At 40.4% G+C, this 27985-nt stretch overlaps 2 protein-coding genes across 4 annotated transcripts in view; one reads left to right on the forward strand and one right to left on the reverse strand.

Moving 5' to 3' along the window:
• Positions 1-27985, forward strand: part of cenpp (centromere protein P) — a 392661-nt gene that overhangs the window by 307506 nt on the left and 57170 nt on the right. The window lies entirely within an intron of this gene.
• Positions 1821-27985, reverse strand: part of ecm2 (extracellular matrix protein 2, female organ and adipocyte specific) — a 77811-nt gene continuing 51646 nt past the window's right edge. For 2 of the 3 annotated variants that reach the window (XM_068051880.1, XM_068051881.1), the window contains exons 3-10: positions 22809-22997; positions 19737-20708; positions 16699-16814; positions 14824-14959; positions 11551-11708; positions 5768-5907; positions 3864-4190; positions 1821-2973 (exon numbers count right to left, since the gene is read on the reverse strand). In XM_068051880.1, the coding sequence (XP_067907981.1) occupies positions 2802-2973; positions 3864-4190; positions 5768-5907; positions 11551-11708; positions 14824-14959; positions 16699-16814; positions 19737-20708; positions 22809-22997 (2210 nt within the window). In that variant the 3' untranslated portion in view covers positions 1821-2801. The remainder of the gene's footprint in view (positions 2974-3863; positions 4191-5767; positions 5908-11550; positions 11709-14823; positions 14960-16698; positions 16815-19736; positions 20709-22808; positions 22998-27985) is intronic. The other variant, XM_068051879.1, reaches the window with a different exon arrangement.

Raw genomic sequence — 27985 nt, forward strand, 5'->3', positions numbered from 1 at the left:
GACCACCTAGAAGGACGAGGTCATCAGGTGCATGGGAACACCACCACCTCCAAGTTCCCTTCCAATTCGCACACCATCCTGACTTAGATGTGTAAACATGACCAGCTTTCGGAAGGACAGCAGTCCAATTGGGGAATCTAGTGACACAAGGGATGCTAACTGACGAACTCGGTTGTGTTTAGAAGGTAGTTGCCAGTTTTCGCAAAACAGTTGAGGTGCATGAGTGATGGACAGCGCTGCATAGCTGCCAATGAGGGTTGAAATTTGCAATTTGGCAAGCTAGGGCTTCGCAGCAACATCCAAATTTGTTCAGCCTTCATCTTAATAGATCTGTTGAAATAAGCAATCGGAAGGCATAGGGCACGAAGAAAGAGAGATTACAGAAGGTTAGCCATGAGCCAAAGGTCTATTAAATGTCCGGACGCTGTGTTTGGAAACAGCATGTGACAGACTGTAAACAAGGCAAGAGTCAGAGCCCAGAAGCCAATAAGTAGAGATTGTCAATTCTTTTCCCTCCCCAAGTCTCCTAATACATCAAATTCTGACAAAATAGAGACAGTTTACTCTTGAAGAAATTTGTTTTTTTGAGATAAACTGGAGCTCACCGTCAGAAACAGAACACTTCAGTTAACAGATTGTCACCACCCTTTGAGAGTGTATACAACAGGCTTTCTTTGAGGAACAGTTGGATTGCAAAAGTCTTTTGAAGCTATGCTCCTGAGTGTATTGGTCTTAATTGCTTATGGTTTAAAACCTCAAACTTATTTTCAGACGATTGTGCATTTGTTTTATGAATATTGCATATATTTTGTATCATGTGGTGAATATGGTGACCTCATTGCTGTAAGTTGGGTGAGCATCGAAATCAAATTGAACAGCACAGTATTAGCCAATCAATATCTAGTACAGCAAATTGTAAGGAATGATTTTGCTAGACCAAACAAATGGCTAGCCCTAAAAATGTTTCTTTTTCTGACTTGTTCAGATTAGTGGCATTCTACTGTGGTTTTTTATAAAAAGGAGGCATTGCTGAATCTGCTTCTGGGAAATGAGGTGAACCAAATGTTTGTGGGGGTGCACTTGGGTAAGAGTGTTCATCATATCATAAGGTTTAGACTCATAATGCAGAAAAGCAAGGAATGATATAAGGTGGAACGGCTAGATTGTGGAAAAAAAACATGCTTTTGGAGAGATTTGAGTTAATTAAGGATAGCCAGCATAGATTTGTAAAAGGGAGATCATGCTTGACTAATTGAATTTTTTGATGCGGTAACAGAGAAGGTTGATGAAGGGATGCGGTGGAAGTTGTCTATATGGACTTTAAGAAAGCGCTCGATAAAGTACCACATAAAAGGCTGGTTAACAAAATTGAGGCTGAAGGAATTGGAGGGTCAGTCTCTAATTGGATATAAAATTGGCTTAAGGACAGAAAACAGCGAATTGTGTTAAATGGTTGTTTTTCAGATGAGAGGATTGTAGACAGTGGTGTTCCCCAAGGATCAGTGCTAGGACCACTGCTTTTTTTTACTTGGATCTTGGTATACAGCGTAGAATTTCAAAATTTGCCAATGATACCAAACTTGGAGGTGGGGCAAACAGTGAGGATGATATGAACCACCTGCAACAGAACATAGATAGGTTAACAGAATGGATGGAATTTAGTACAGACGAGTGTGAGGTGATGCATTTTGGCAGAAGGGGTAGGGTGAGGCAATATAGACTTAATGGCACAGTTTTAAAGAGTGCAGGAACAGAAGGATCTGGGGATGCATGTGCATTGATCTTTGAAGGTGGCAGGACATTTCGAGAGAGTGGTTAGCAAAGTATATGAGATCTTGGGCTTCATTAATTGAGGCATAGAGTACAAAAGCAGGGAAGTCATGTTGAATCTTTATAAACTTCTGGTTAGGCCCCAACTATAGTATTGTGTCCAGTTCTGGTCACCACATTTTAGGAAAGATAGTGAGGGTGCTTGAGAGGATGTAGAGATTTACCAGAATGGTTCCAAAGATGGGGGATTTTAGTTACAAGGTTAGTTTGGAAAAGCTGGACTTGTTCTCGCTGGAGAAAAGGAGATTGAGGAGAGATTTGATAGAGTTGTACAAGATTATGACAAGTTTAGATAAGTTAGACAAGGAAAAACTGTTCCCATTGACTAATGGTACAAGGACTAGGGGACACAGATTTAAGCTTTTGGGCAAGAGACGCAGGGGGAATGTGAGGAAGACCTTTTTACACAGCGAGTGGTAATGACCTGGAACTCTGTCTCCATTTCCACCACTCTGGTGGACAATCAATGATTTCAAAAAGAATTTGGATGGGCGCTTGAAGGAAATAAACTCGCAGGGCTATGGGGATCGAGTGGGGGATTGGGACTGACTGGATTGCTCCATGGAGAGTCAGCATGGTCTTGATGGGCCAAATGGCCTCCTCCTCTGCTGTAAATGACTCTATAACTTTAAAATACTTATTGAATGAATAGTTTCAAATAGTGATACACAGCAGAGTGAGCAATGTCTCTTAACTCCCAAGTAACATTCGATGAATTATTATGAGCGATTTAGTAGTGAAATTTAAATAACTAACTGTTCTTTGTTGCCTATTATGGATGCAACGGTAAAGATTAACATAAAAACTGTAAACTAGATATAGGTTTAGTGGAAGTTTCTTGTTGGTATGTGGAAAACAGTTACAATGTTTTGACAGGAGCATAGATAAGCAAGAATATTTAAGTCACAAAACATGCAAAATTATTGCTACAAAATATATACTGATAAAAATGATTTCCACACTTGGAAAGGTTATTTTTTGACCTTTTGTGGTGTCAAGACAATGCTTGAATATAATTCTATGCAGCAAAAGGCATTTGGTGGGATTCTCCGTATGTTTATGTAATTGTTTTCAAGATGAAGAGTTCGAATATTTGAGTCGTCTTGATCATTTGCAGTGCAGATGGATTCCAGTGGAACATTCCTAATAAAAACATCATTTTGTTTTAGCGTATGATTTTTTTTTTGAAACTCTCTTTTAGTTCAGTCAGTATTTTGATGTCCAGCTCAATGTCTGGATTCAAATTATCTTTTGATCAGAGTTGTTTTTTGAGACATAGTTGCACTATCTTGAAACACAAACACAGAGGTTACGAACTTAGCCAATCTGAGATCCAGATAGAAACTTCCAGCGACCTGACCTTTTTGGGGGTGGGTTACTAATATCATATAAGGGGAAAATTTGAGTATTAGATTAGCACAACTCAACTAATGTATGGCAAGTCCTAGACAAAATGCCTACAAATACATTTTCTGTTACTAGTTTGCTATTACATGCTGCAAGAATTGATAAGATAGATAAATGCGGATACTTGACAATAAATTCACTAACTTTAGAGTTTTGGATTCCAGGGGAAAAGGACTTGAAATTCAGTAGCATCCCATCTCTCTCAAATGCCCCAAATTGCTTTACATATATCAATTACTTTGAACTACCATAATTGTTCTTGTACAGGCAAACATTTTGTTAAGAATAAGATCTTGCAAAAGCAGTGAAATGAATTACAAACAAGTCAGTATATTTTTGTTAATGTTGGTTGAGGTAGGAATGTTGGTCGGTATACAGAACAATAATCTGCTCTTCAAATGGTGCCATGGGATCTTTTACACCAACCTGATGTACCACCCCTCCAACTGTGCAACGTTCCTCAATGTTTGCATTGGAATGTCAGCTAAAGTATGTGTTTAGTTCCTGGAGCAGAGCTAAAACCACAACCGTCTGACTCAGATATATTTTTCATCATCTATGGCTTAGCTAACCCAAGAAAAATAGATCTGTTACCAAAAGTAGTACATTGAATGTTTTTCTGTTACCTGATTAAGTTGTCATTCAGTCTCAGAAAGTGAAGTGCCTTCATTTCAGCAATTCCAATAGGAATTCTTCTCAACATATTATGATCCAAAAACAGTTCTCTCATAGTATCGTAAGTGCCAAAGAAAGAAACTGGATCAATTCCATTGCTGGTTAGTTTGTTGAAAGAGAGATACAACATTTCTAACCCTGGTTGCATGTGAGCAAACACGAAGCCTGGAATTCGCTCAATCTGGTTGTGAACAAGTATAAGATAAAGCAGACCTTTGGGTAGGAATGATGGAACATGAATTATCTTGTTGTGTGACAGGTCCAGGTATTCTAGGTTCCTAAATGATGAACAGGAATATTTATTTATATTAAACACAATTTGCTTAACTTTACAATCTTTTACAATAGGCAGAAAATTATATCCTGTACTTGTCAAAGATTAAACCAACATGTACTAATCACACATTCAGTTGCCTTTCACTACATCAAAAACAAAGACTTCACCATTAAAAAATTCCAAAATATTGGCATTTATATAGAATTAATCTATAATGATACTACTCTGTTTTTGTCTGTCCAGACTGTTTTTCTAGGTCAGTTTAAGGGGTGCATCTGTTGGTGGCTTTATTTGATGGGCGGTGCCTGGCACACGTGGAGGCATGTTGGGCACACGGAGGACTGGAGCACGTGATACAGGTGCAGCTGCCAGCAGTGGGGTGTGGGTGTTAGTGACGAACAAAAACAGTAGAAGGTAACGGGAGCCCAACAACAAAATTACCTTGGCTGGAGAGATTGTTTCCGTGAGGGATAAGATGGAATTGATGGGAAGGAGGGAGATGGCAAAATCGTGGGGACAACTATTTTATACAACTTACTATTCAAAAGCTGTTCTTTGTGCTAAAAATGATAATTCACTACATTTGAATGAAGAAGTTTTTAAAAAGTTGTCAGGTGAATTAAAAGAATACATCAGCATTGATTCTGTAGATAAAGAAGATGATAGCAGTCTATACCCTGCAGAGTTTCTCCACAGTCTAACTCCAATGGGCACGTCATCGCACAAACCCAGACTCAAGGCAGGAGCAGTTATAATGTTGCTATGAAACTTGAATTCTAACAAAAGGACTTGGTGATGGAACAAGATTGCTAGTTAGGAACCTGTTTTCTTTAATGATAGATGCTGAAATTATAACAGGCAGATTTCAAGGAAATAGAATGCCTATTCCTCGAATAATATTGAGCCATCAAATGTAAAACTACCTTTTCAACTCAGGAGAAAACAGTTCCCAAATAAACTTTCATATTCTGTGACTATAAGTGTGTCACAAGATTAGACTGTTGACAAAATTTGTATTGATATCCCTAGGCCTGTTTATACACATAGACAGCTTTATATAGCTTTTAACAGAGTAAGAAGTTTTGATTCTGTTAAAGTCTTTGGTGAAGGAATAGCTAGAAATCCTGTATTTAAAGAAGTACTGTTGCAATAAATATATTAGTTTGACTACAAATGTTTTATGGGTCTCTGCTACTGGTATTTATTGACTTCCTTATTTCAAATTAACGTGTCACTTATTGTACAAGATATTATTGGTTTTAAAGAGAAACACAAGAGTTGACGATTGAGTATTGACTATAATTGTTAAGTACTTTAGGTATGTCAATTGGAAACATTTACCTGTCTGACCCGGTACAGATCAGCAGTTTGAAATGCATTTACTTCCATGTGTATCTAAGAGTTGCATTTAAATTTGCAGCATTCACATTTGATAGTCACTGGAATGCATTTTTTTTAAATGTGTGGGTTTTTTTATTGCATTACTGAAGAAACTTCCAGACTGAACTATAATTGTAATATGTACATAACAGCATCAGTTAATAATTGCAGATGTTTAATTAAAATCAAAATACTCACTCAAGCTTTATCCAAGCAAATGGTGCTATCCTGGTTTCATCAAGTTTATTATTCCTTAGAACCACTACATTCAAATTGATTGTCTTATTCAGACTAACTTCAGATATTTCTTCGATTTCATTGTGTTCGAGATAGAGTTCCTGCATTTTAGAAAACAGGCACATTTCATATCAAATGGGGAGGGTGAGGTATATAAGACCTATTCGTATAGTACTCATTTAAATGTTGCGTTAAGTAGGTTTTATAGATTTACAGTTAAGTTATGTATGTAAGTTAAGTATGATGCTTGCAAAAGTAACATTTCTATAGGTTTTCTTATGCTGTGATCATTACAATTCATGCACATTTATAAAAATGATATAAAGCCTGAGACATTTGTAAATCATATTGTAGATCAAATGCGCTGCTGTTTTGAATAATTTCCGCAGCTGTGGCACCTAATTAGTGTAAGTTTGCAATAGATGTGGCCAGATACAAATAACTTGAAATGGCAGAATGTAGTGAATGAATAAATGTTTTGTAAATTTGGCTTCAGAGAACATGGAAATAATGCATATAAAATAACATGTTTCATATGTCTAGTCTTGATTTTCCAATTAAATATTAAGGTTTTGGGAAACAAGCATTTGTGTTATAATTTAATTCAGATACCATATTGTCCATATAAAAGATCAACATTTTGTTAACATAGCTTAGAGGCTTAGAATTCTTCGAATCTTAGAAAATACATACTTTTTAACATAGCATTACCATATTTCATGACACCCGTTATGGGAAAAAAGTTATTACATTTGGTACAGTGTTAAATAAATGAAAATAAGATAAGATTTCTTTACAACCTAATTGCCTGCATTTCTTCCAAGACAGTGGAAAAGTTGAGAGAAATAGTAGAGCTGGTTGTTGTCAACATACATTTGAAAGTTGACACCATGGGCAGGATTTTCCCTGTGGGCTTCTGAACCCCCCTTCAGGCTGAAATGTGGGTCAGAAGCCTGCACTGTGTGGGAAACAGCCATTAATAATTGGGATTTTCCCCAGGGCGGCCAATTAATGGTCAAAAGGCTGGCTCGCCATCCAGTTAAGGGCAGCGGGCAGGCTCTCAAAGTTGGAGGGCCAATCAGAGGCCTTCTAGCTTGAAAGGAGCAGCAGGCGGCAATGGAAGAATCACAGAATTGTTGCAGCACAGAAGAAAAGGGTGCTTCAAAGTGGAAGCATTCTCTCCAACTTTTTTTACATTTAAATTTTTAAAAAATGTCTTTTGTACAGCCAGGCTACCACTGTGGGGTGGGCGGGGGAAGGGAGCTCCTCCACGGGGCGTCCTGCAGCTACTGATGCACCCAGGCAGGCAGGGAGGGCCTCTAGGCCGGCCTGGAGTGTTGGTCCCTCGACAGCCGCCGGGAATTCGTCTCCAACCATAAACTGTCCGCTACTGCCTGCAGGAACCTAGAGGCTGATTGGAAAATCCCAGTTGGTCTCCTTTAATTGCCCTTTTTAGGCCATTTACGACCTGGATCGGCTACCACCACGTGTGGGAGGGTAGCCCTGCCTTCCTGCCTTCCCACCTCTGCAAAAATTGCCCAAGGGTGGGATGCAGCCGGGAAACTGGCACACAGGCCAGTGGCACGATTTTTAGTGCCCCCCCCCGCCTTTGATCCTGGCCTTGGTGGGGCCTAAAAATCGAGCCCCATGTTTATGGATGATTTTGCTCAGGGGCAACAAGCAGATAAGGAAGACGGGGGTACTTAGGATAGATCATTAGGGAGCTCCAGAAGTAATGGTGCATGGGCAGCAGGAGAAACCACTATTGTAGATGGTCTGACTACGATTGGATCGATAGCATAGTGGTTGTGTTACTGGATTAGTAATCCAGAGACCTGGACTAATGCCCCGGAGGCGTGTGTTCATATTCCACCATGGCAGCTGGGGGATTTTATATTCAATTAATTAATAAATCTGGAATAAAAAGCTAGTCTCATTAATAATGATCATGAAACTACCAGATTGTCATAAAAACCTGTCCTTACCATGTCTGGCCTACGCATGACTCCAGATTCACAGCAATGTGGTTGATTGTTAACTGCCCTCTGAAATGGCGTAGCAAGCCACTTAGTTGTATCAAACTGCTACAGAATTAGCACTGAGGGTGGACCTACACCACGTGGACTGCAGCATTCAGCAAGACTGCAACACTTTCTCAAGGGCATTTAGGGATGGTTACTAAATGCTGGCCTTGCCAGCGATGCTCATATCCCAATAATGAATAAAATCAAAGTGGAACCATGTGAAAGCAGTCCCCTCCTCGAGCTGGACCACGTATGAAAGGTATCTGAGGAGGATGTTGAACTACTGTACTAAAGGCTCCTGTGAGGTTAAAAGGAGGACAAGGAGAGAAAATGCAGCATGATCACAGTCACAGAGGATGTCATTTGTGACTCTAATTAAGGCTCTTTCAGTGTTGTGATATGGACGAAAAACTGGAGAGATTCAAACGTGGAATTGCGGGAACGATGGATTCTGATATGGGAGGCTACAGCACGCTCGAGGATTTTAAAGAGGAATGGGAGGTTGGAGATGGGGTGGTAGTTTAGAATCATAGAAAGTTTAAGGCACAGAAAGAGGCCACTTGACCCATTGTGTCTGTGCCGGACGAAAACAATCCCCTTATTCTAATTCCACCTTCCAGCATTTGGTCTGTAGCCCTGCAGCTTACGGCACTTGAGGTGCATACCCAGACTCTTTTTGAATGAGTTGAGGGTCTCTGCCTCAACTACCCTTTCAGGCAGTGAGTTCCAGACCATCACCACCCTCTGGGTGAAAAAGATTTTCCTAATCTCCCCTCTAATTTTTCTACCAATCGCTTTAAATCTATGCCCCCTCGTCACCGACCTCTCTGCTAAGGTAAATAGACCCTGCACATCCACTCTATCCAAGCTCCTCAAAATTTTATACATTTCAATCAATCTCCCCTCAGCCTTCTCTGTTCCAAGGAGAACAACACCAGCCTATCCAATCTTTCCTCATAGTTGCATTTTTCCAGTCCTGGAAACATCCTTGTAAATCTCCTCTGTACCTTCTAGTGAAATTACATCCTTTCTGTAATGTAGTGACCAGAACTGCACACAGTACTCAAGTTGTGGCCTAACCAATGAGTTATACAGTTCCAGCATAACCTCCCTGCTCTTGTATTCCATACCTCGGCAATAAATGAAAGGATTCCATATGCCTTCTTAACCACCTTGTGGACCTGTCCTGCTACCTTCAGGGTTTGCAAGGATAGATGGATTGAAGGTAGCCTTTTTATTGAGAAGGGACTGATGATGGCTTTTGCTAATCTTATACATGCCACCAGCCATGAACCATCATTCAGGCGGTGGTTACGATCTGAAATTGTTGAACTCAATGCTGAGTCCAGAAGGCTGTGCCTTATCGAAAGTTGAGGTGCTGTTCCTTGCGCTTCTGTTGAACTTCATTGGAACTGTGTAGGGTCCGAGTACAGAGAATTAAAATGATGGGTGTCTGGAAGCTTAAGGTCACACCTGAGGATTGAACGAAGATGTTCAGCGAAGCAATAGCCCTATTTGCATTTGGTTTCCACAGTGTACTGAAGACCACATCATGATCAGTGACTACAGTATACTAAATTGAAAGAAGTACAAGTAAATCACTGTTTCATCTGGAAGGAGTGTTTAGGGCACTGGAGATTAAGAAGTGAGGAGGTCCAAGGGCATGGTAATAGGGCTAGTAACGAAACAAAAGATGGATCTAGAAGAACTGTAAATGGCAACAGTAGAATCATTATCAGTACCTGCTGCCTGAAAAAATGGGAGCAGTGATTATGATCTGAAATTATTGAACTTGATGTTAAGTGAAATGTTGGGCTTGCACGGGAAGGTGCCATGGGAAGGGTAAAAGGAGTTGTGGTTGTTGGAAGGGTGAACTGGGATGTCACAGAGGGAACTGCCCCTTCAGAATGCTGAAAGGGGATGGGAGGGGAAATGTGTTTGGTAGTTGCATCTTACCGGAGGTGATGGAAATAGTGGAGGGGGATCCGTTGAATGTGTAGGCTAGTGGGGAGGATGTGGGGAACCCTGTCGTTGTTCTGGGAGGGAGGAAAAGAGGTTTGGGCCGAAGTGTGAGAAATAGGATGGACACGGTTGAGGGCCCTTTCAACCCTGGTGGTTTAATTTTAATTCTCCGCCCCACTCTCATCTCTCCGTCCTCAGCCTCCTACACTGTTCGAATGAAGCTTGACGGAAGCTCGAGGAACAGCGCCTCATCTTTTGAGTACACACTTTACAACCTTCCACTCAACATCAAAGCTCATGAATTTCAGATCTTAACCACTGTTCCCATTTTCTTTGGACAGCAGGTACTGATAATGATTCTACTGTTGCCATATAGAGCTCTTCAAGACCCATCTTTTCTTTCTCTACTTGTCTCATTATCATCGACTTTTGCCTTACCCGATCATCCCTTTTGTCATTTAATCACTTCTGTCTTCCACCCTATCCCCGGCCTACCCTTTGTTTTTTCCCACCTTTCTCTGCCTCTGTATCTTGCTTAAAAACTGTTACATCTATAACATTTTCCAGTTCTGATGAAAGATCACTGACCTGAAATGTTAACTTTGATTCCCTCTCCACAGATACTGTCTGACTTGTTGAGTATTTCCTGTGTTTTCTGTTTACATTTCAGATTTCTAGCAACTGCAGTACTTTGCCTTTATATAAATACTGTTCAATAGAGTTTGATGGACCCCCAAGTCAGCAAGGAAAACCTCCCTGCTCTAGTGCCATGGGATCTTTTACATCTAGCTGAGAGCGTAGATAGGATCTCGGCTTAACGCCTCATCCGAATAACAGCTCTTTGCAATTGTGCACTGAAGTATCAGTCTAGATTATGTGCTCAAGTCCTGGTGTGGATCTTGAACCCCAGATCTACTGGCTCGGATGTAAGAGTGTTATCACTGAGCTCACACAAAAAAAAATTATTGGATTATGGATGTAGAGCTATTGCATTGGAGCCTGCATGGGTCAAATATTAGTTTTTTAAAAATTATTTAACTACTTATTGAATGCAATAAATGTTCTTGGACCTTTTAAATATAACATTATCTAGGTAGCATAAATTGATTAATTTCTGGAAACTAAATCCTAAACTGGTAGGAATGCAAACTGATGTTTACTAAAGTTTTGTTTCAAAATCAAATTTGTCATAAAATCTGGGTCTTCAGAGGTACGGCTAATATCAGTGCATTCTCAGCAGCTAATTCTGACAATTTAGTTTTCTAGTTTTAATTCTTTCATGGGACGTGGGTGTCACTGGCAAGGCCAGCATTTGTTGTCCATCCCTAATTGCCTTTGACAACTGAGTGGCTTGCTATGCCATTTCAGAGGGCAGCTAAGAGTCAACCACATTGCTGTGGGTCTGGAGTCACATGTAGGCCAAACCAGGCAAGGATGACAGATTTCCTTCCCTAAAGGACATTAGTGAACCAGATGGTTTTTTACGACAATTGATGATATAACGGTGCCACGAAACTAAGACTAGCTTTCAATTCTAGATTTTAATTAATTGATTGAATTTTAAATTTCATCAGCTGCATTAGCCTGGGCCTCTGGATTACTAGTTGTGACATTACCACTACGCCACCGTCTCCCATCTTTCTAGCTTTCAAGTGTGAATCATGTGCATAAGTGCACACACACCACACATTTCTGAATATAGAATCTCAGAGCAGTTTAATAATCATTTGAATGATAAAAATAAAAGTCTTTCTTTACCTCAATGGAAGGAGGAAGACCTTGTGGTAAGATTCTAAATTTATTTTTTCCCATTCGTAAGTAAGCCAGTCGTGTAAGAGGTCTGAAGGCCAATGGTTGAACATTACTTTCACTGAGCTTATTACCTTCCAATTCCAGGTTGACTATTTTACTTAGACCTGTTGAATTTTGATATAAAAGTTACGCAATTGGTCACACACATTTACACCATCCTGCTTGATTTCTCTCTGTTGGTCATTCATAAATTTGCCATAACAGCCCAAAAAAAAGTCTAGCGCAATCTACATTGCAATGGAGCTTTCAGTTTTAAAACACTTCTGGGGGGGTGAATTTTATGTAGACGAAGGGGATCTCAGCCACAAGTGCCAATCAGGCACTTAAGTGGACAGCAGCTGGCCTTCCGAGGGATTAAGGACCCCAGGGACAGAAGTCCTGCCTGCTGAGAGATGCCGGCCAATCAGAGGGCAGCAGCTCTTTTGCTCAGTAACGCCACGGCCCCTGGAGTGGCTGCTACCAATAGAGCACCCACCTGAGGCCTAGGATTGAGGAGGACCCAGGCCACAGGTGAGTCATATGGGAGGGGTGTTGCAGGGGAGGGGTTTGTAAGGGGCTCGGCAGCAAGGACAGGGGGTGGCTCTCAGCAGGCTTCCCCCTTCCTAATGCTGGGCCACTCGATGAGGCATTAAGTGCTTTTGAACGAGGCCCCCTGCACACCCCCACTCTCCCCCCACCCCCGCCCTTGTGGCAACAGGCCAGCCCGCTTAATTGCCCCCTTAAAGGCCCCAATTGGCAACAGGGTGGGAAGGCCGTCCACGGGCCCTCCCGCCACTGACTTAATTGGGGTGGAGGCGGGAAGGTGGCATGGTCCCCAACTGCCACTGTGCCGCCCAATTAAATACTCTTCCCCCCCCCCTCCAAACTCACCACGGGAGAGAGCATAAGTTCCCCCACTCCTTACAATGTCTGATATGTATGGTGACATTGCCTGAAATTTACAATGACTATTCTGCATACCTTAGCTTAGTAGATTTCTTGCATCTTTTTATTGTCCTGAACATAAATTTATTTAATATATGCTTAAATAATGTTTTTACTGAATAAAAATTGTTTTTCACATCAATGGAGCTTGCAGTTTTAATTTCACCCAAAGATATCAAAGAAATAGCTTCTCATTTTCTGTATTACTGTATATATTTGTGTTGAATTTCAAAATGTTTGTGTGTTGTAAAATTCTTCAGCTTTAATTCTGTTGCAATGGTTGAAGAAGATGTCAGTACTTTTCAGACATTTCTATGGTATAACTACATCAGTATTAGGGCCTTGAGTTTCCGCTTGGTTGCAATTTTTTCCAGCACAGTTTGCCCGAAATCAGTCAAACCAGCACAAAAGAGCTGGAATTTCAAGCACAAATTGAGTTTCTGCAATCTTTTGTGCTAGTTTAAAAAATATTGTGCCAGAAGCTGACCATACCCCCAGATCAAATTCATGTCTGTTTGGGGTTTTTAACTAATTAATTAATTAAATTATTAAAGATGTTATTAGCATGGCACTTAAAAAAATTCAAGGTAATCAGACAGAGTCAACATGGTTTTGTGAAAGGAAAATCATGTTCAACCAATTTATTGGAGTTCTTTGAAGAAGTAATACATGCTGTGGATAAAGGGAAACCGGTGGATGTACTGTACTTGGATTTCCAGAAGGCATTTGAGAAGCTGCGACATCAGAGGTTATTGCGGAAAATAAAAGCTCATGGTGTAGGGGGTAACATAGTGGCATAGATAGAAGATTAGCTAGCTAACAGGAAACAGTTGGCATAAATGGGTCATTTTCTGGTTGGCAGGATATAACGAGTGGTGCGCAACAGGGATCAGTGCTGGGGCCTCAGCTTCTTATAATTTATGTAAATGACTTGGATGAAGGGACCGTAGGTATGGTTGCTAAATTTGCTCATGACACAAAAATAGGTAAGAAGGTAACTTGTGAAGAGGACGTAAGGAGGCTACAAAGAGATATGGATAGGTTAAGTGAGTGGACAAAGATCTGACAAATGTGTATGAGGGAAAATGTGAAATTGTCCATTTTGGCAGGAAGAATAAAAAAGAAGCATATTATCTAAATGGTGAGAGATTGCAGAGCTGTGAGATGCAGAGGGATCTGGACGTCCTAGTGCATGATTCGCAAAAGGTTAGTATGCAGGTACAGCAAGTAATTAGGAAAGCTAATAGAATGTTATTATTTATTGCAAGGGGAATTGAGTACAAAAGTAAGGAGGTTATACTTCAGTTATACAGGGCATTGGTGAGACCATATCTGGAGTATTGTGTATGGTATTGGTCTCTTTATTTAAGAAAGGATGTAAATATATTGGAAGCAGTTCAGAGAAGGTTTACTAGACTGATACCTGAAATGGGCAGGCTAGACTTGTATCAACTGGAGTTTAGAAGAGTAAGAGGTGACTTGATTGAAACATACAAGATCCTGAGGGGTCTTGACAAGGTGGATGTGGAAAGGATGTTTCCTCTTGTGGGAGAATCTAGAACTAGGGATCAAAGTTTAAAAATAAGGGGTCGCCCATTTAAGATGGAGATGAGGAGCAATTTTTTTCTCTCGAGGTCGTCAGTCTTTGGAACTCTCTCCCTCAAAAAGCGTGGAAGTAGAGTCTTTAACTATTTTTAAAGCAGAGCTAGATAGATTCTTGATAAGGGGGTGAAAGGTTATTGGGGGTAGGAGGGAATGTGGGGTTGAGGATACAATCAGATCAGCCATGGTCTTGTTGAATGGCAGAGCAGGCTCAAGGGGCCGAGTGGCTACTCCTGCTCCTAATTCATATGTTCGTATATTTGTATAAAAATTCTAGAATTTAAAGCTAGTCTTAGTAATGGTGCCATAAAACTATCATTGATTATTGTAAAAAAAACATCTGGTTCATTAATGTCCTTTAGGGAAGGAAATCTGCTATTCTGACCTGGTCTGGCCTACATGTGACTCCAGACCCACAACAATGTGGTTGACTCTTAGCTGCCTTCTGAAATGGCCTAGCAAGCCACTCAGTTGTCAAGGGCAATTAGACATGGCCAACAATTGCTGGCCTTGCCAGTGACACCCACATCCCATGAAAAAATTAAAACAAAAATCTGATTACTCACAGGTGATTGCCTAGGTACTCTTTTTTTAAAAAAAAGCTTATTTTTGTGATAAACTCATCTTCAGCTATATTAATCAAACTGCATCAATGCAGAAACTCTACCCCTAAATATTTAAAATAGAAAATACCCTGGAAAGTTTCTTCATCCAATCGTTGAAGGAGGTTGTCATTTATCTTTAGTTCAACAAGTGTTCGAGGGAGTTGAGGAGGGATCTGGATCAACAAATTTTGGTCCATGTACAGGCGTTCGAGTTTTTTTAATCTCTGGAAAAAAATATCCCAAGTATTCGATGTGAGCTTTTTTTTTGCATAATTTTAATAAAAACATGGCTGGATGTCAATAACCAAACTATACTTCATGTGATTCAGCTAAAGACATAACTACCTTTGTTAATGTTTCAACTAAAATTTATTTTATGCAATTAACCATTGATGTTTTGAAATATAAAACTACACAAGTTTGTTGGGAGTTAACATCGCTGCTAGACTGGGTTTGCAGCAGGTGGTGAGGGAACCAACAAGAGGGAAAAGCATACTTGACCTCGTCCTTGCCAATCTGCCTGCAGCAGATTATTCTGTCCTTGACAGTATTGGTACAAATGACCACCACACAGTCCTTGTGGAGCCAAAGTCTGTCTTCACATTGAGGATACCCTCCATCGTGTTGTGTGGCACTGTAATTTTCAAACAGATCTAGCAACGCAAAACTGGGCCTCCATGAGGCACTGTGGACCATCAGTAGCAGCAGAATTGTACTCAGCCACAATCTGTAACCTCATGGCCCAGCATATCCCCACTGTACCATTATCAAGCCAGGGGATCAACCCTGGTTCAATGAAGAGTACAGGAGGGCATGCCAGGAGCAGCACCAGACATACCTCAAAGTGAGGTGTCAACCTGGTGAAGCTACAACCCAGGACTACTTGCATGCCAAACAGCACAAGCAACATGAGATAGACAGGGCTAAGCAATCCCACAACCAACGGATCAGATCTAAGCACTGCACTCCTGACATATCCAATCATGAATGATGATGGACAATTAAACAACACACTGGAGGAGGTGGCCCCACAAATATCCCCATCCTCAATGATGGGAGAGCCCAGCACATCAGTACAAAAGACAAGACTGAAGCATTTGCATCCATCTTCAGCCAGAAGTGCTGAGTGGATGATCCATCTCGGCCTCACAGATGTCAGTCTTCAGCCAATTCGATTCACTCCGTGTGATATCAAGAAATGAAGGCACTGAATACTGCAAAGGCTATGGGCCCTAACAACACTCCGGCAATAGTACTGAAGACTTATGCTCCAGAAGTAACACTGGCATTTATCGGCAATGTGGAAGATTGCCCAGGTATGTCCTGTACATAAAAAGCAGGACAAATCCAATCCGGTCAATTACCGCCCAATCAGTCTACTCTCGATTATCAGTAAAGTGATGGAAGGTGTTGTCGACAGCACTATCAAGCAGCACTTGCTCAGCAATAACCTGCTCTGTGACGCTCACTTTGGGTTCCGCCAGGGCCACTCAGCTCTTCACCTCATTACAGCCTCGGGTCAAACATGGACAAAAGAGGTGAGGTGAGAGTGACTGCCCTTGACATCAAAATATCAGTCATAGTATCTCCCTATTTCTATCCACCACCGCACCCCCCGCACCCCCACTTCAGTCCTTCAGCTTGAGAAATGAGTTCATCGTCTAGATGAATTTTTCTCTGTCACTTTACAGGTAAGCATGTCACTTTGTCTCCTTTGTCCCCACTGAGACAGAAAAATAGTCTTGAGAATCATATTTTCCATCACTTCATTACATAATTAGTTACGTGGTCACAAGGCATTTGTTTTTAAAAAGGAAATTGCAAGGTTTTATGTTTCTCGTCTGTGTTTAGATACCTTTTTAGACAAACTTAAGATAGTTAAAAGAAAGCTGCATAAATACTTTCACACGGTTAATTTGAAATATTTAATAGCAATTGTTTTAAAATGATTTGTAAAACTTACTTTGAATGCAGCTGGATCTATGTTTGAAAAAAGAATCTTATTTCCGCTGAAGTCAATCAATTCGAGATTAGGAATCCCATTGAATGCTCCTGCTGGAATAGTAGTGATTGAATTTCCTGCAAGGATGAAAAATTTAAACATTTGCACATTCACTGTAAACGTACGGGAGTATGATAAATGCATAATATTTTATCACAGCATCACATTGAACTAAAAAAGAATTAGTGCGTAAAAACTGCTAAAAACCAGTAGGGAATCAAGCTGCCAAGAAAGTTTCCAGTAGCTGGGGAATAAAGGGTAGGAATTTTGCAGCAACAGTAGCCTAAAGATATTTCTAAGTATTTGCAAGTGTTTTAAACAATTCAGCAGCTTGATTTTACGAAGCCTGAGTAATTTTTATGCCAATTGCTTTCTTCAATATTTTTAATCATTTATTTTTCCACACAATTCTTTCTTTTCATCCAAGTCTGCATCGTGCACAACTCCCCATTTGAGAGCATTGCAAAATAATCTGCACTCAAACATCTACCCCTCAGAGGTGCATGAGAGAAGTCCAAACAGGCATTTTCTACTTTATTCTTTATAGGTGTTTTTTTACCTGATAGCATAAGATCAAGACCTTCCTGTGCAGAGAATCACAGGCATGAACCTGCATTCGACTCCTAGTATAGCATGTAGTATATGACTACTGCAACAAACTGATATTTTGGCATTAATGTTTGCAAGAAAAATGATAAAATAATATGTTGTCTCCAATTTTTCTGATCAGTTACTTTAAATAGCAAATAGTGCAGTTGGATGTAACTTTGAAAAACATTATTTATTCAAATCAACCTAAGTAAATCTTGCAGAGAAATAAAAAGTCAAAAAAGAGTGTCCTTGTAATTTGAAACGGCTTAATCCAAATGAACTGACAATTCAATTTTTAGCATTAAATTCTCAGTTTGCTATTCTACTTTCGTACTTATTTCAAATTAGTGGTAACTCATTTTTTTAGTGCAGCACAATGACTTTGAATTATCAGGACTGTGCTATAAGTAGTACCTAATTTGCCAAAACCAATTGGAAAGTTGAGTGAAAACCCACATTGGAGAACTGCAACTTTTAACAGGGAATAAGAACTGTACAGAAGAGTTCTGTTCTCTTTTCAGTAAAGATTGTGTCATGCAGGCCCCAACCTACCAAGAGGCACATTAATTTTGTCATGAACATTGATTTTAAACTGTTACTGGAGTGAGGGGAGGACTTATTGAACGGATCAGCCATGGCTGGAAAAGATATTTGCATATTAACAGGCGGTGTTTGGAAGGACAAAGCAGCCATTCCCTGACATTCAACCCACAATGGACTTGTGATCACCAGATGTTGAAGGTTGGGGCGCTCGCATTCCAGGTTGACTGCTAAGATGGCCGAATACACGAACGGACATGGTCAAACCGCTAGACACATGACTAACCTGCTGGGCAACTTGAGTTTCATAAATTTATACAAACAGTTTGGACAGAAAGCAGAATGCTCCTGGACTGAAAAGACCCCCTGTCTGTCTGCCTGCTCCCACCTCTTTCTCACCAGCGTCTGAATCCAATGCAGAGACATGAACCCCAAGAAAGAAAAGTCTCCTACAGTGAACAAGGTTTAAGAAGAATACTGGGCCCCAACGAAAAGCAAGATCTACCTACAAGCAAGGACTCTACAGTGAGCTCAAAGACCCATAACAAAAACTCTTTAGATATTGCCTCAAACCTTTCCACTTTATTTCTTCTGCTCTTTTCTGTCCCTATCTGCATGTGTGTATCATGTATGCATACTAGCGTGGGTGCTTCATGTATCCGTAGGCATTAACCGAATTAAAGTTCAATAAATTTCAACCTTTCTTTAAAGAAAACCTGTGTGTGTGCTGGTTTCTTTTCCTTATAATTGGAAAGCAGTGAACAAGGATTCACCAAGGGGGAGCTAAAAACACGATGTGTTTAAAATTAAACCCTGTTACAGTATGACCAGGTGAAGGCTGAAAGGGAACCCTAGACCTCTTTCTCAACTGCTCATAGCAATTGTGATACTTGTATATAATAACCACATCATGCAAAGCAGTTTTAGCTGTGCATCAACAGCAAAGCAGTACTATAACTTGAGAGTCAACAGGCCATCTGACTCCTGTGCACACAGAAGCACAAGGAAGAGATGCTGCCAGATAAGTAACCTTCCACTACTTGGCTTTAGCTGCAAATGTATTATAACTTCATCTTATCCAAGTCAAGTTTAAAATTGTCCAAAAAGTCCTTTAACTATTTTGGGGATTTTTCAAATTCAGTATGGAATCTTTTTACTGTTACTATTTGTTACTATTCTATTTGTCTCCTACTATTTAAAAAAAAGTTGCCCAAGGAACGTAACCCTGATTGTGCCTGCAATGTCACTGCACTCAATGCAACTGAAGACTCTACGTGTTCACAGGTACAGGTCTGAGAATAGTATTTTTAATATGGCAATATTAATCACTTGATTAGCAAGTTTAGTGATGTTCTTGTCATCTTTGCATTCAGGGATGGAAGACAATTTTCATGGGTTGGAAAGCATGTTGGATTAGTTCTGCACACGTAAAGATCTCTCTTTTTGAAGGACAGTCATAAATATAGGACACAGAAGGTTTAATCATTTTTCATGTGTAAGCATCTAATACGGACAGTAAGGACTAAAACCCAGGTTGGAATTCCACAGGAAATGTGCAAACTTCTGTTTGAGTCTCCTGGCTGCGCATGTCCAAATTTCCCAAGGTTCTAATACCTGCCATGATCAATGTTGGGAAAGGTCAAAGTGACTGGAATCCCCCTGAATATCTTCCAAGTTTTTCAAATGAAGCAGCATTAATGCCAGACCTAGTCGCCAGAGTGGATATAAACTTGATTGACAGAAAAAGTTTTAATGAATACTTATCTTTCCTTTTTTGACATCTGTTAGAAACCATTTAAGCAACTTAATTTTCTTAAGTAAAATAATTATCGTTAAAGTGTGGTACATATAAAATAGTTAGTGATTACCTGCAAGATATAGATTTTTAAGCTCCAGATCACTAAGTGGAGGTATTTGAGTCAACTTAGCATTATTGCAGTTTATAGTGAAATCCGTGATATCGCAGCCAACTGGGAGAGAAAATCTGGGGGCTTCTTCATCAGGGTGAAATGGAATCGATCCTAAAATGGAATGAAATAATGGCAACTCAAAAACATCTGCATAGTCCTCCTCCTCCTCCTCCTCCTCTTCCTCCTCCTCTTCCTCCTCCTCCTCCTCTTCCTCCTCCTCTTCCTCCTCCTCCTCTTCCTCCTCCTCCTCCTCCTCTTCCTCCTCCTCCTCCTCTTCCTCATCCTCATCCTCTTCCTCTTTCTCCTCAACCTCCTCCTCATCCTCTTCTTCTTTCTCCTCAACCTCCTCCTCTTTTTCAATCACCCCCTCTTCCTCAAACTCCTGCTCTTCCTCAAACCCCTCCCCTTGCTCCTCCTCTTGCTTTTCCTCTTCCTCCTCCCCTTTCTCCTCCTCCTCTTGTTCCTTCTCTTTTTCTTCCATTTGCTGCACCATCTCCTGCTGCCATTCCTGCTCCTCTTCATACTCATTGCGATCATTATATTCATCATAATCGTCATCCTGTTCCTCTTCCTTGTATTTAATTTTTGAATGATTTCTCATTTCTTTTTCAAGTTGTTGCTTTTCTTCCTTAGCTTTACTCTCCTGAAATTCTTCATGTAGATGTTTCTGCTGTTCTGCCAATGCCTTTTGAAGTTCTTCCTCTTCCATTTGTCTTCGCATTTCTTTCTGACGATGGGATTCTTCAAGTTCTCTTTGCCTTTCTTCATCATTGCGCCTCTTCTCTTCACTCTTTCTTTCCTGTTCCTCATCTTTCCTGTTCCTCAGCTCTTCTTCCAATTCTTTTTTCCTTAGTTGCTCTTCTCGATCTATGTACAAATCCTGATTACTGAGGATCACTGGATGATATGTTCCACCTGGATCATTTGGCTCTGTAGAATCACCAGAAAATTTAAGACCATTATCTATATATTAAATAATCAGATATGCAGATCAAGATCACTCAAGCAGACATGGTAGTATGGTCATGCATAATGAAATTCTTGTAATGAGTAAACCAAAGTGAAAAACAAAGGGAAGCTTTATGCAAAATTGTTTCAGTAGATTCATAGGTGACATTTTTCTTGGATTAGTTGATAAAATGAATAATTAATGAGCATCGCTTTTGCTCTACTCTCTTAACAGTGTTACTTCTATTCGAGAAAGAAAGCAGCATTAAGACAAGAATAACCAATGTGGCAATATAGAGTTAAGGATGGTTGTGAGCAACACATAAAGTTATAAATTAATCAAACGGTCCTGGCGATTTCATTAGTATAGGGATAGGGATATCATGTAAAGATCAAGATTAAATGGCAACGTTATGACTCAGCTTATATTTTTTCCATTAGATGTTCAGTAGTCTCAATAATAAGTAGTGCAAGTCACACTGGGCTGGATTTTAAGAGCCCGCCATCGCTCCCGGCGGTGAGCTCAGAAAATGGCGGCCCACACACCGAAGAGTCACTGCGATCTCCCGCACGGCAGATCATTTAAATGGCCGGGACAGCCCACCGCCCCCCCCCCACCCCCCGCCACCTCCAATCATGTGGAGGGGGTGGACTGTCTGTCGCCGGTAATGTTGTCGGCAAATTTTAATTTTTAAAGTGAACCCTCCCAAAATTTACAAAATAAAATTGTTAGGGCCCTTTTCAACCCCCAATAAATATTACATTAGGTTTATGCCCTCTCTCCCCCCCAAAACACTTGCCTTTTAAATCTGACTTTCTGCCCCCCCCCCCCCACTCCAGTCTGCACAAAGTTTAAAGTTCATCCCTTCCCACCATCCCCTACACTCATTGCGTTTATTTGACCCCGTTCCTCCCTCCTGCCCCTACACACACTGGAGATCTTAACTCCACCTCCCTTCCCCACCAGTGTCACACCCGCCTTCCCCAGATGGGGAATTGAAGGTGCGGGAGTGCTGGCCACCGCACTGAGGATCGCGGCGGGTCCGGAAGATTCAAGGTAAGTTCATTTAAATTTAGTCATCTCATTAATTTAAATTTTGAAAGTGAGGTCCCATCACCCAGAAGCGGGGTTGGGGTGGGGGGCTGCATGGAGCCTTGCCGCTGCTAGGAGGATCAGACCAACGTTGATCTCCGTGGTAGGCCTCTGCCGCAACCAACTTCTGTGTGCACCTATTGTAATGTACTTGTTGCAGAAGATTGTAATCACATAATTGGGGGCGGCACAGTGGCTAGCACCGCAGCCTCACAGCTCCAGGAAACTGGGTTCGATTCTGGGTACTGCCTGTGGGGAGTTTGCAAGTTCTCCCTGTGACCGCATGGGTTTCCTTCCACAGCCAAAGACTTGCAGGTGATAGGTAAATTGGCCGTTGTAAATTGCCCCGAGTAGGTGGTAGGGAATATGAGATTACTATAGGGTTAGTATAAATGGGTGGTTGTTGGTCAGCACAGACTCGGTGGGCCGAAGGGCCTGTTTCAGTGCTGTATCTCTAAATAAAATAGATAATTCACAGTAATTTTAACACTGAAATAATGTTGCAACTTTAAAATGCAGTAGTTACAAAACAATTAACAGTATGTTGTATAGCTTATAGTGTTGCATTTCTTTTTGATTAACAATACAAATATATTTGTCAAATATTTAATTTAGCTACTGAAGGTTGAGTCTTCTACAGCCTGATTGAGCCTTTGAGATGCAAATGTAGTTCTTCATATTGCACAGTATGTACTCAAGTGATTCTTTTACATTGATAAGTAGCACATGAAACAATTCTTCTTGGCAGATCTATACATTTTCCTCAATTACTTTGCAACAATTGTTAATAAATTTGAAATAAACATGTTAACTGGTTCATTAATATCAAGTTTCAATGACGAGCACTTTTAGACAAAGCATTTTGTTTACGATTATGAACAAATGCATAAAACCATCCTCGAGTTAGTAAACATTTTACATAACTATTTTCCATTGTGATTTTTTAAATCACTGAATAAAACTAGCTGAATAAAAGAATGAGAAAATACCAATTGAAGTACAAATTGGGCAGCATTCTCCTGTTGGTATGATGGTCCTTGCACATTTTAAAATGGGGCAGCTCATTTCATCACAAAACACTTTTCCACTTGAACACAGACAGGTTAGACAAGGTTTTGGAGACCAGACTGCCTTGTTGTACATGATCATCCCATTTGCTTTGCAATGTCCTTGTCTGCCTAATGATAGAAATTAAACAAAACTGGGTCATTAGAGTAGGTCTATTGAAATGCTTAGCATCTTGAAATTCAAACTGTGAGAAAAGATATCACATAAATCAAAACTGTGATATACCGTTACCAAATAATTCTCAATCAATTGAAAAGTAGACATTTCAGCATGGGAACAGCAATCTTAATTTATAAATTCCATGACTTTAGAGCCCTGGAATTGACAATTGTGCCAGTTAACATGTATGCAAGACAATAGAAATGAGTTGCACCATTTTGTTAACAGTGATAATAAAAACAGTATTGAGAACTCCTTAAAGTGGTGCTTTCCTTTTTAGTGGTATACTGTAACAATCTAAATGAAGTAAAATTTAATAAGAAATTATCTCTGCAATAACCTTTTCTTGCATTGTGTTCAAAAATATGTGGTGATCAGTATCTAATAAAGGAAAAATAAGGCTCATGTTTGAGAGTGACATTACATCAGATCAGTTCTGAGATTTTATTTCAATGATAGTGACTCACCCTAGTCTCTCCTAAAGATAACTAAAAATAAAAGTTGTTTATGTTTAATGTTTATATATGTCCAACAGATAGAATGTACTTGCTCTCTGTGAGGATAGCCATGGCACTGTGGAACAGGAAGCATCCAAGGGAGGTGAGATGTGAGAGCAGAATAGAAAGTTTGTAGTCATAGGGAGCATGATAACTAGATGGATAGATAAGTATCTTCTTTTGTTCAACCTCGGCAGTTACGACCAAGAAACCAGAAGGGTGTGCTGCTTATCTCATGCACAGGTAAAGGATATCTTGGAACAGTGGGAGAGGAGCTTGGAAAGAGAGAGGTGACCAGTTGTTGTGGTCCATATTGGGACCAATGTCATAGGGAAGAAACATAGAAAATAGGAGCAAGAGTAGGCCCTTCGGGCCTAGTTGACCCACTGTCTCCTCAAATGTTAATCCTGCCATCCCGGGAATCAGCCTAGTAAATCATCTTTGCACTACCTCCATCGCAAGAACATCCTTCCTCAGATAAGAAGACCAAAGCTGCACACAATACTCCAAATGTGGTCTCACCAAGTCCCTGTGTAACTGCAGTAAGACAAATCTTCTTGCAATGAAGGTCAACATACCATTCGCCTTCCTAATAGAGGTGTGCAAAGGAAACCCGACCCAAGTCTGAATGCTGGACCCAGAAGCCCGACCCGACCCGAACCCGACACGTGCCGGCAGATCCCGTCGGTGTCAGGTCGGGTAGCAGGCCTTTACCATATACTGATGTAAAGGCCTGCCACCCGACCCGACCGCGACAGGTCCCGATGACATGTGTCGGGTTCGGGTCGGGTCGGACAATCCCATGTGCTTTAATTTTGCACACTAACCTATTATGTGGGACCTTATCAAAAGCCTTCTGAAAATCCAAATACACCACATCCACTGGTTCTCCCTTATGTATTCTACTAGTTACATTCTCAAAAAACTCCAGTAGATTTGTTAAGCATCACTTCCCTTTCGTAAACCCATGCTGACTTTGCCCAATCCCGTTTATGCTTTCGAGGTGTTCTGCTATCACATCCTTTATAATAGACTGTAGTCTATTGTCAGAAAACATGGAGGTCCTGCTAAGGGAATAAAAGAAGTTAGGAAATTAAACTTAAAAAAGGACCCCAATCTCAGCATTACCACCCAAGCCATGTACTAATTGGCATGGGGATAAAATCAGGAAGGTAAACGCCTGGCTGAAAAACTGATATGGGAAGAAATGGTTCCATTTAAACCTCAATTGAAAGCAGCTGTATCGCTGGGACTGGCTCCACCTGAACCAGAGTCGGACCACTGTCCTAGTGGAAAGAATAAATAGGGATATTGATAGAACTTTAAAGTAGTAAGCTGGGGGGAGGGATCTGGTGAAAATAACGTAAGTCTGAAGATTAAAGGAAAGATGAGAGTGAAGGCCATACCAAGTTAGGGAACAAGGGTAACCTTAAACACCCAGGGAATAAGTATAGTTATAAAACAGATGTACCAAAGAACTGTTAAACACTAAAGTAAAGAGAATAATTGTTAAAGATGAATTAAACTGCCTGTACAGCAACGTACACAGCATCCAAAATTTTAAAAAAAGGCAGAACAGGAAGCAAAAATCCATGGCAAAGAATATAGTAGGAATAACTGAAACATGACTACATAAAGAACAGGAGTGGCAACTAAGTATTGCAGAATATAACATAATCAAAAAGGATACGGAAGCTGTACTGATTAGAGATAATGTAAAGGCAGTAGAAAAATGGGACGTAACTAACAGAAGAATAGAAACAGAATCCTTATGGATTGAAATAAATGATCGATAACATTAACCAGGGGTATACTACAGACCACCTAATAGTGGAAAAGAGGTGGAGGAAGTAATAAACAAATATGCAAAATAAATAAAGGACATAAGAGTAGTAATCATTGGGAAGTTTTAACTATCCTCAAATACACTAGCAAGAAGAGGTAGCAAAAGGAGTACAGGGAATGGATAGTTAACAATGTGTGCAGGACTCCTTTCTTACCCAGTATGTAAAAAGGCCAACAAGAGAGGGAGCACTGCTAGATTTAGTAGTGAAAAATGAAGCAGAACAAGTGAGAGAAGTAAGCGTAGTAGAACATCTAAGCAATAGTGATCACCACAGAATAATAGAACCATAGAAAGGTTACAGCACAGAAGGAAGCCATTTGGCCCATCATGTCTGTGCTGACTGTCTGGGAGCAATTCACCGAGTGCCAGTTTCGCACCTTTTCCTCACAGCCCTACACATTCTTCCTTTTCAGATAACAATCCAATTCCCTGTTGAATGCCTCAATTGAACCTGCCTCCACTGCACTCTCAGGCAGTAGATTCCAGATCCTAACCATTCGTTGCGTGAAGAAGATTTTCCTCATGTTGCCATTGCATCTTTTGTCAACTACCCTAAATCTGTGCCCTCTGGTTCTTGATCCTTCCATCAACGGGAACAGTTTCTCCCGGTCTACTCTGTCCAGACTCCTCAGGATTTTCAATACCGCTATCAAATCTCCTCTGAACCTTCTCTTCTCCAAGGAAAACAGTCCCACCTTCTCCAATTTATCTACGTAACTGAAGTTTCTCATCCCTGGAACCATTCTCATGAATCTTTTCTGCACCTTCTCTAACGCCTTCACATCCTTCCTAAAGTGCAGTGCCCAGAATGGAACGCAATATTCCAGTTGAGGCCGAATCAGTTTTTTATACAATTTAACATAACTTCCTTGCTTTTGGACTCTATGCCCCTGTTGATAAAGCCTAAGATGCTTTATTAACCGCTGTCCCAATTTGTCCTGCCACCTTCATTGATTATGTACATATACACCCATATGCCCCTGCACCCCCTTTAGAATTGTACCCTTTATTTTATACCAAAATGAATCACTTTATATTTCTCCACATTGAACTTCATTTGCCACTTGTTTGCCCATTCCACCAACTTGTCTATGTCCTTTTGAAATTCCACATTGTCTTCCTCACAGTTCACAATGCTTCAAAGTTTTGTATTGTTTGCAACTTTTGAAATTATGCCCTGTACACCAAGGTCTAGGTCAATAATATATATCAGGAAGAGCAGGGGTCCTAATATCGACCCATGAGGAACTCCTCTATAAACCTTCCTGTAGTCCGAAAAGCAACCATTAACTACTGCTGTCTGTTTCTTGTCACTCAGCCAATTTTGTATCCATGTTGCTAATATCCCTTTTATTCCATGGGCTCTAAGTAACTCTAACTGTTATGTGGCACTATCAAATGCCTTTTGGAAGTTCACGTACACCACATCAACAACATTACCCTCCATCAACCCTCTGTTACCTCATCCAAAAACTCCTGCAAGTTCGTTAAACACAATTTTCCCTTCACAAATCTGTGCTGGCTTTCCTTAATAAACCTGCATTTGTCCAAGTGACCATTAATTTTATCCTGAATTATTGTTTTTAGAAGCTTCCCCACCACTGAGGTTAAACTGACTGGCTGTAGTTGCTGGGCTTATCGTTGTGCCCTTTTTTGATCAAGGGTGTTATATTTGCAATTCTCCAGTCCTCTGGCACCACCCCTGAGTCTAAGGAAGATTGGAAAATTATGGCCAATGCCTCTGTGATTTTCACTCTCACTTTCCTCAGTATCCTTGGATGCATCTCATCCGGTCCTGGTGCCTTATCAACTTCAAGTACAGACAGCCTATCCAATACCTTCTCCTTATCAATTTTAAACCCTTCAAGTGTCAGAACTACCTCCTCTTTCACATTGACCTGCGTAGTATCATCTTCCTTGGTAAAGACAAATGCAAAGTATTCATTTCAGCCCTGCTTTCTGCCTCCATACGTAAATCCCCTTTTTGGTCCCTAATCGGCCCCATTCCTCCTATTACCACTTATTCAATATTTATATGCCTACAGAAGATTTTTGGATTTACTTTTATGTTAGCTGCCAGCCTCTTCTCATACTTTCTCTTTGCTTCTCTTACTTGCTTTTTCAGTTCCCCTCTGAACCTTCTATATTCAGCCTGGTTATCGGTTGTATTATCCACCTGACATCTGTCATAAGTACACTTTTTCTTCATCTTAATCTCTATCTCTTTTACCATCCAGGGAGCTCTGGATTTGTTTACCTTTCCCATTTGTGGGTATATACCTTGATGCCCTTTAAAGGTAGCCCTTCAGTTGCAGTTTTACCTGCCAACCTTTATCTGAGTCAGATCCATTCTTACCCCATTTAAGTTGGCTTTCCCCCAGTTAGTTAATTTTACTCTGGATTGTTCCTTGTCCTTTTTCATAGCCAACCTAAACCTTATGATACAGTGATTACTGTCCCTTAAATGTTAGCCTACTGATAAAGTAAGACAAAGACAAAAGTCATAAATTGGAAACAAGCTGATTTTAGGAGGATGAAAATAGAACTGGGGAAAATAAACTGACAAGATTACTTTTAAGCAAAGAAGTAGAATAGT

The sequence above is a fragment of the Heterodontus francisci genome, chromosome 19 (assembly GCF_036365525.1).
Source record: "Heterodontus francisci isolate sHetFra1 chromosome 19, sHetFra1.hap1, whole genome shotgun sequence".
Lineage (NCBI taxonomy): Eukaryota > Metazoa > Chordata > Chondrichthyes > Heterodontiformes > Heterodontidae > Heterodontus > Heterodontus francisci.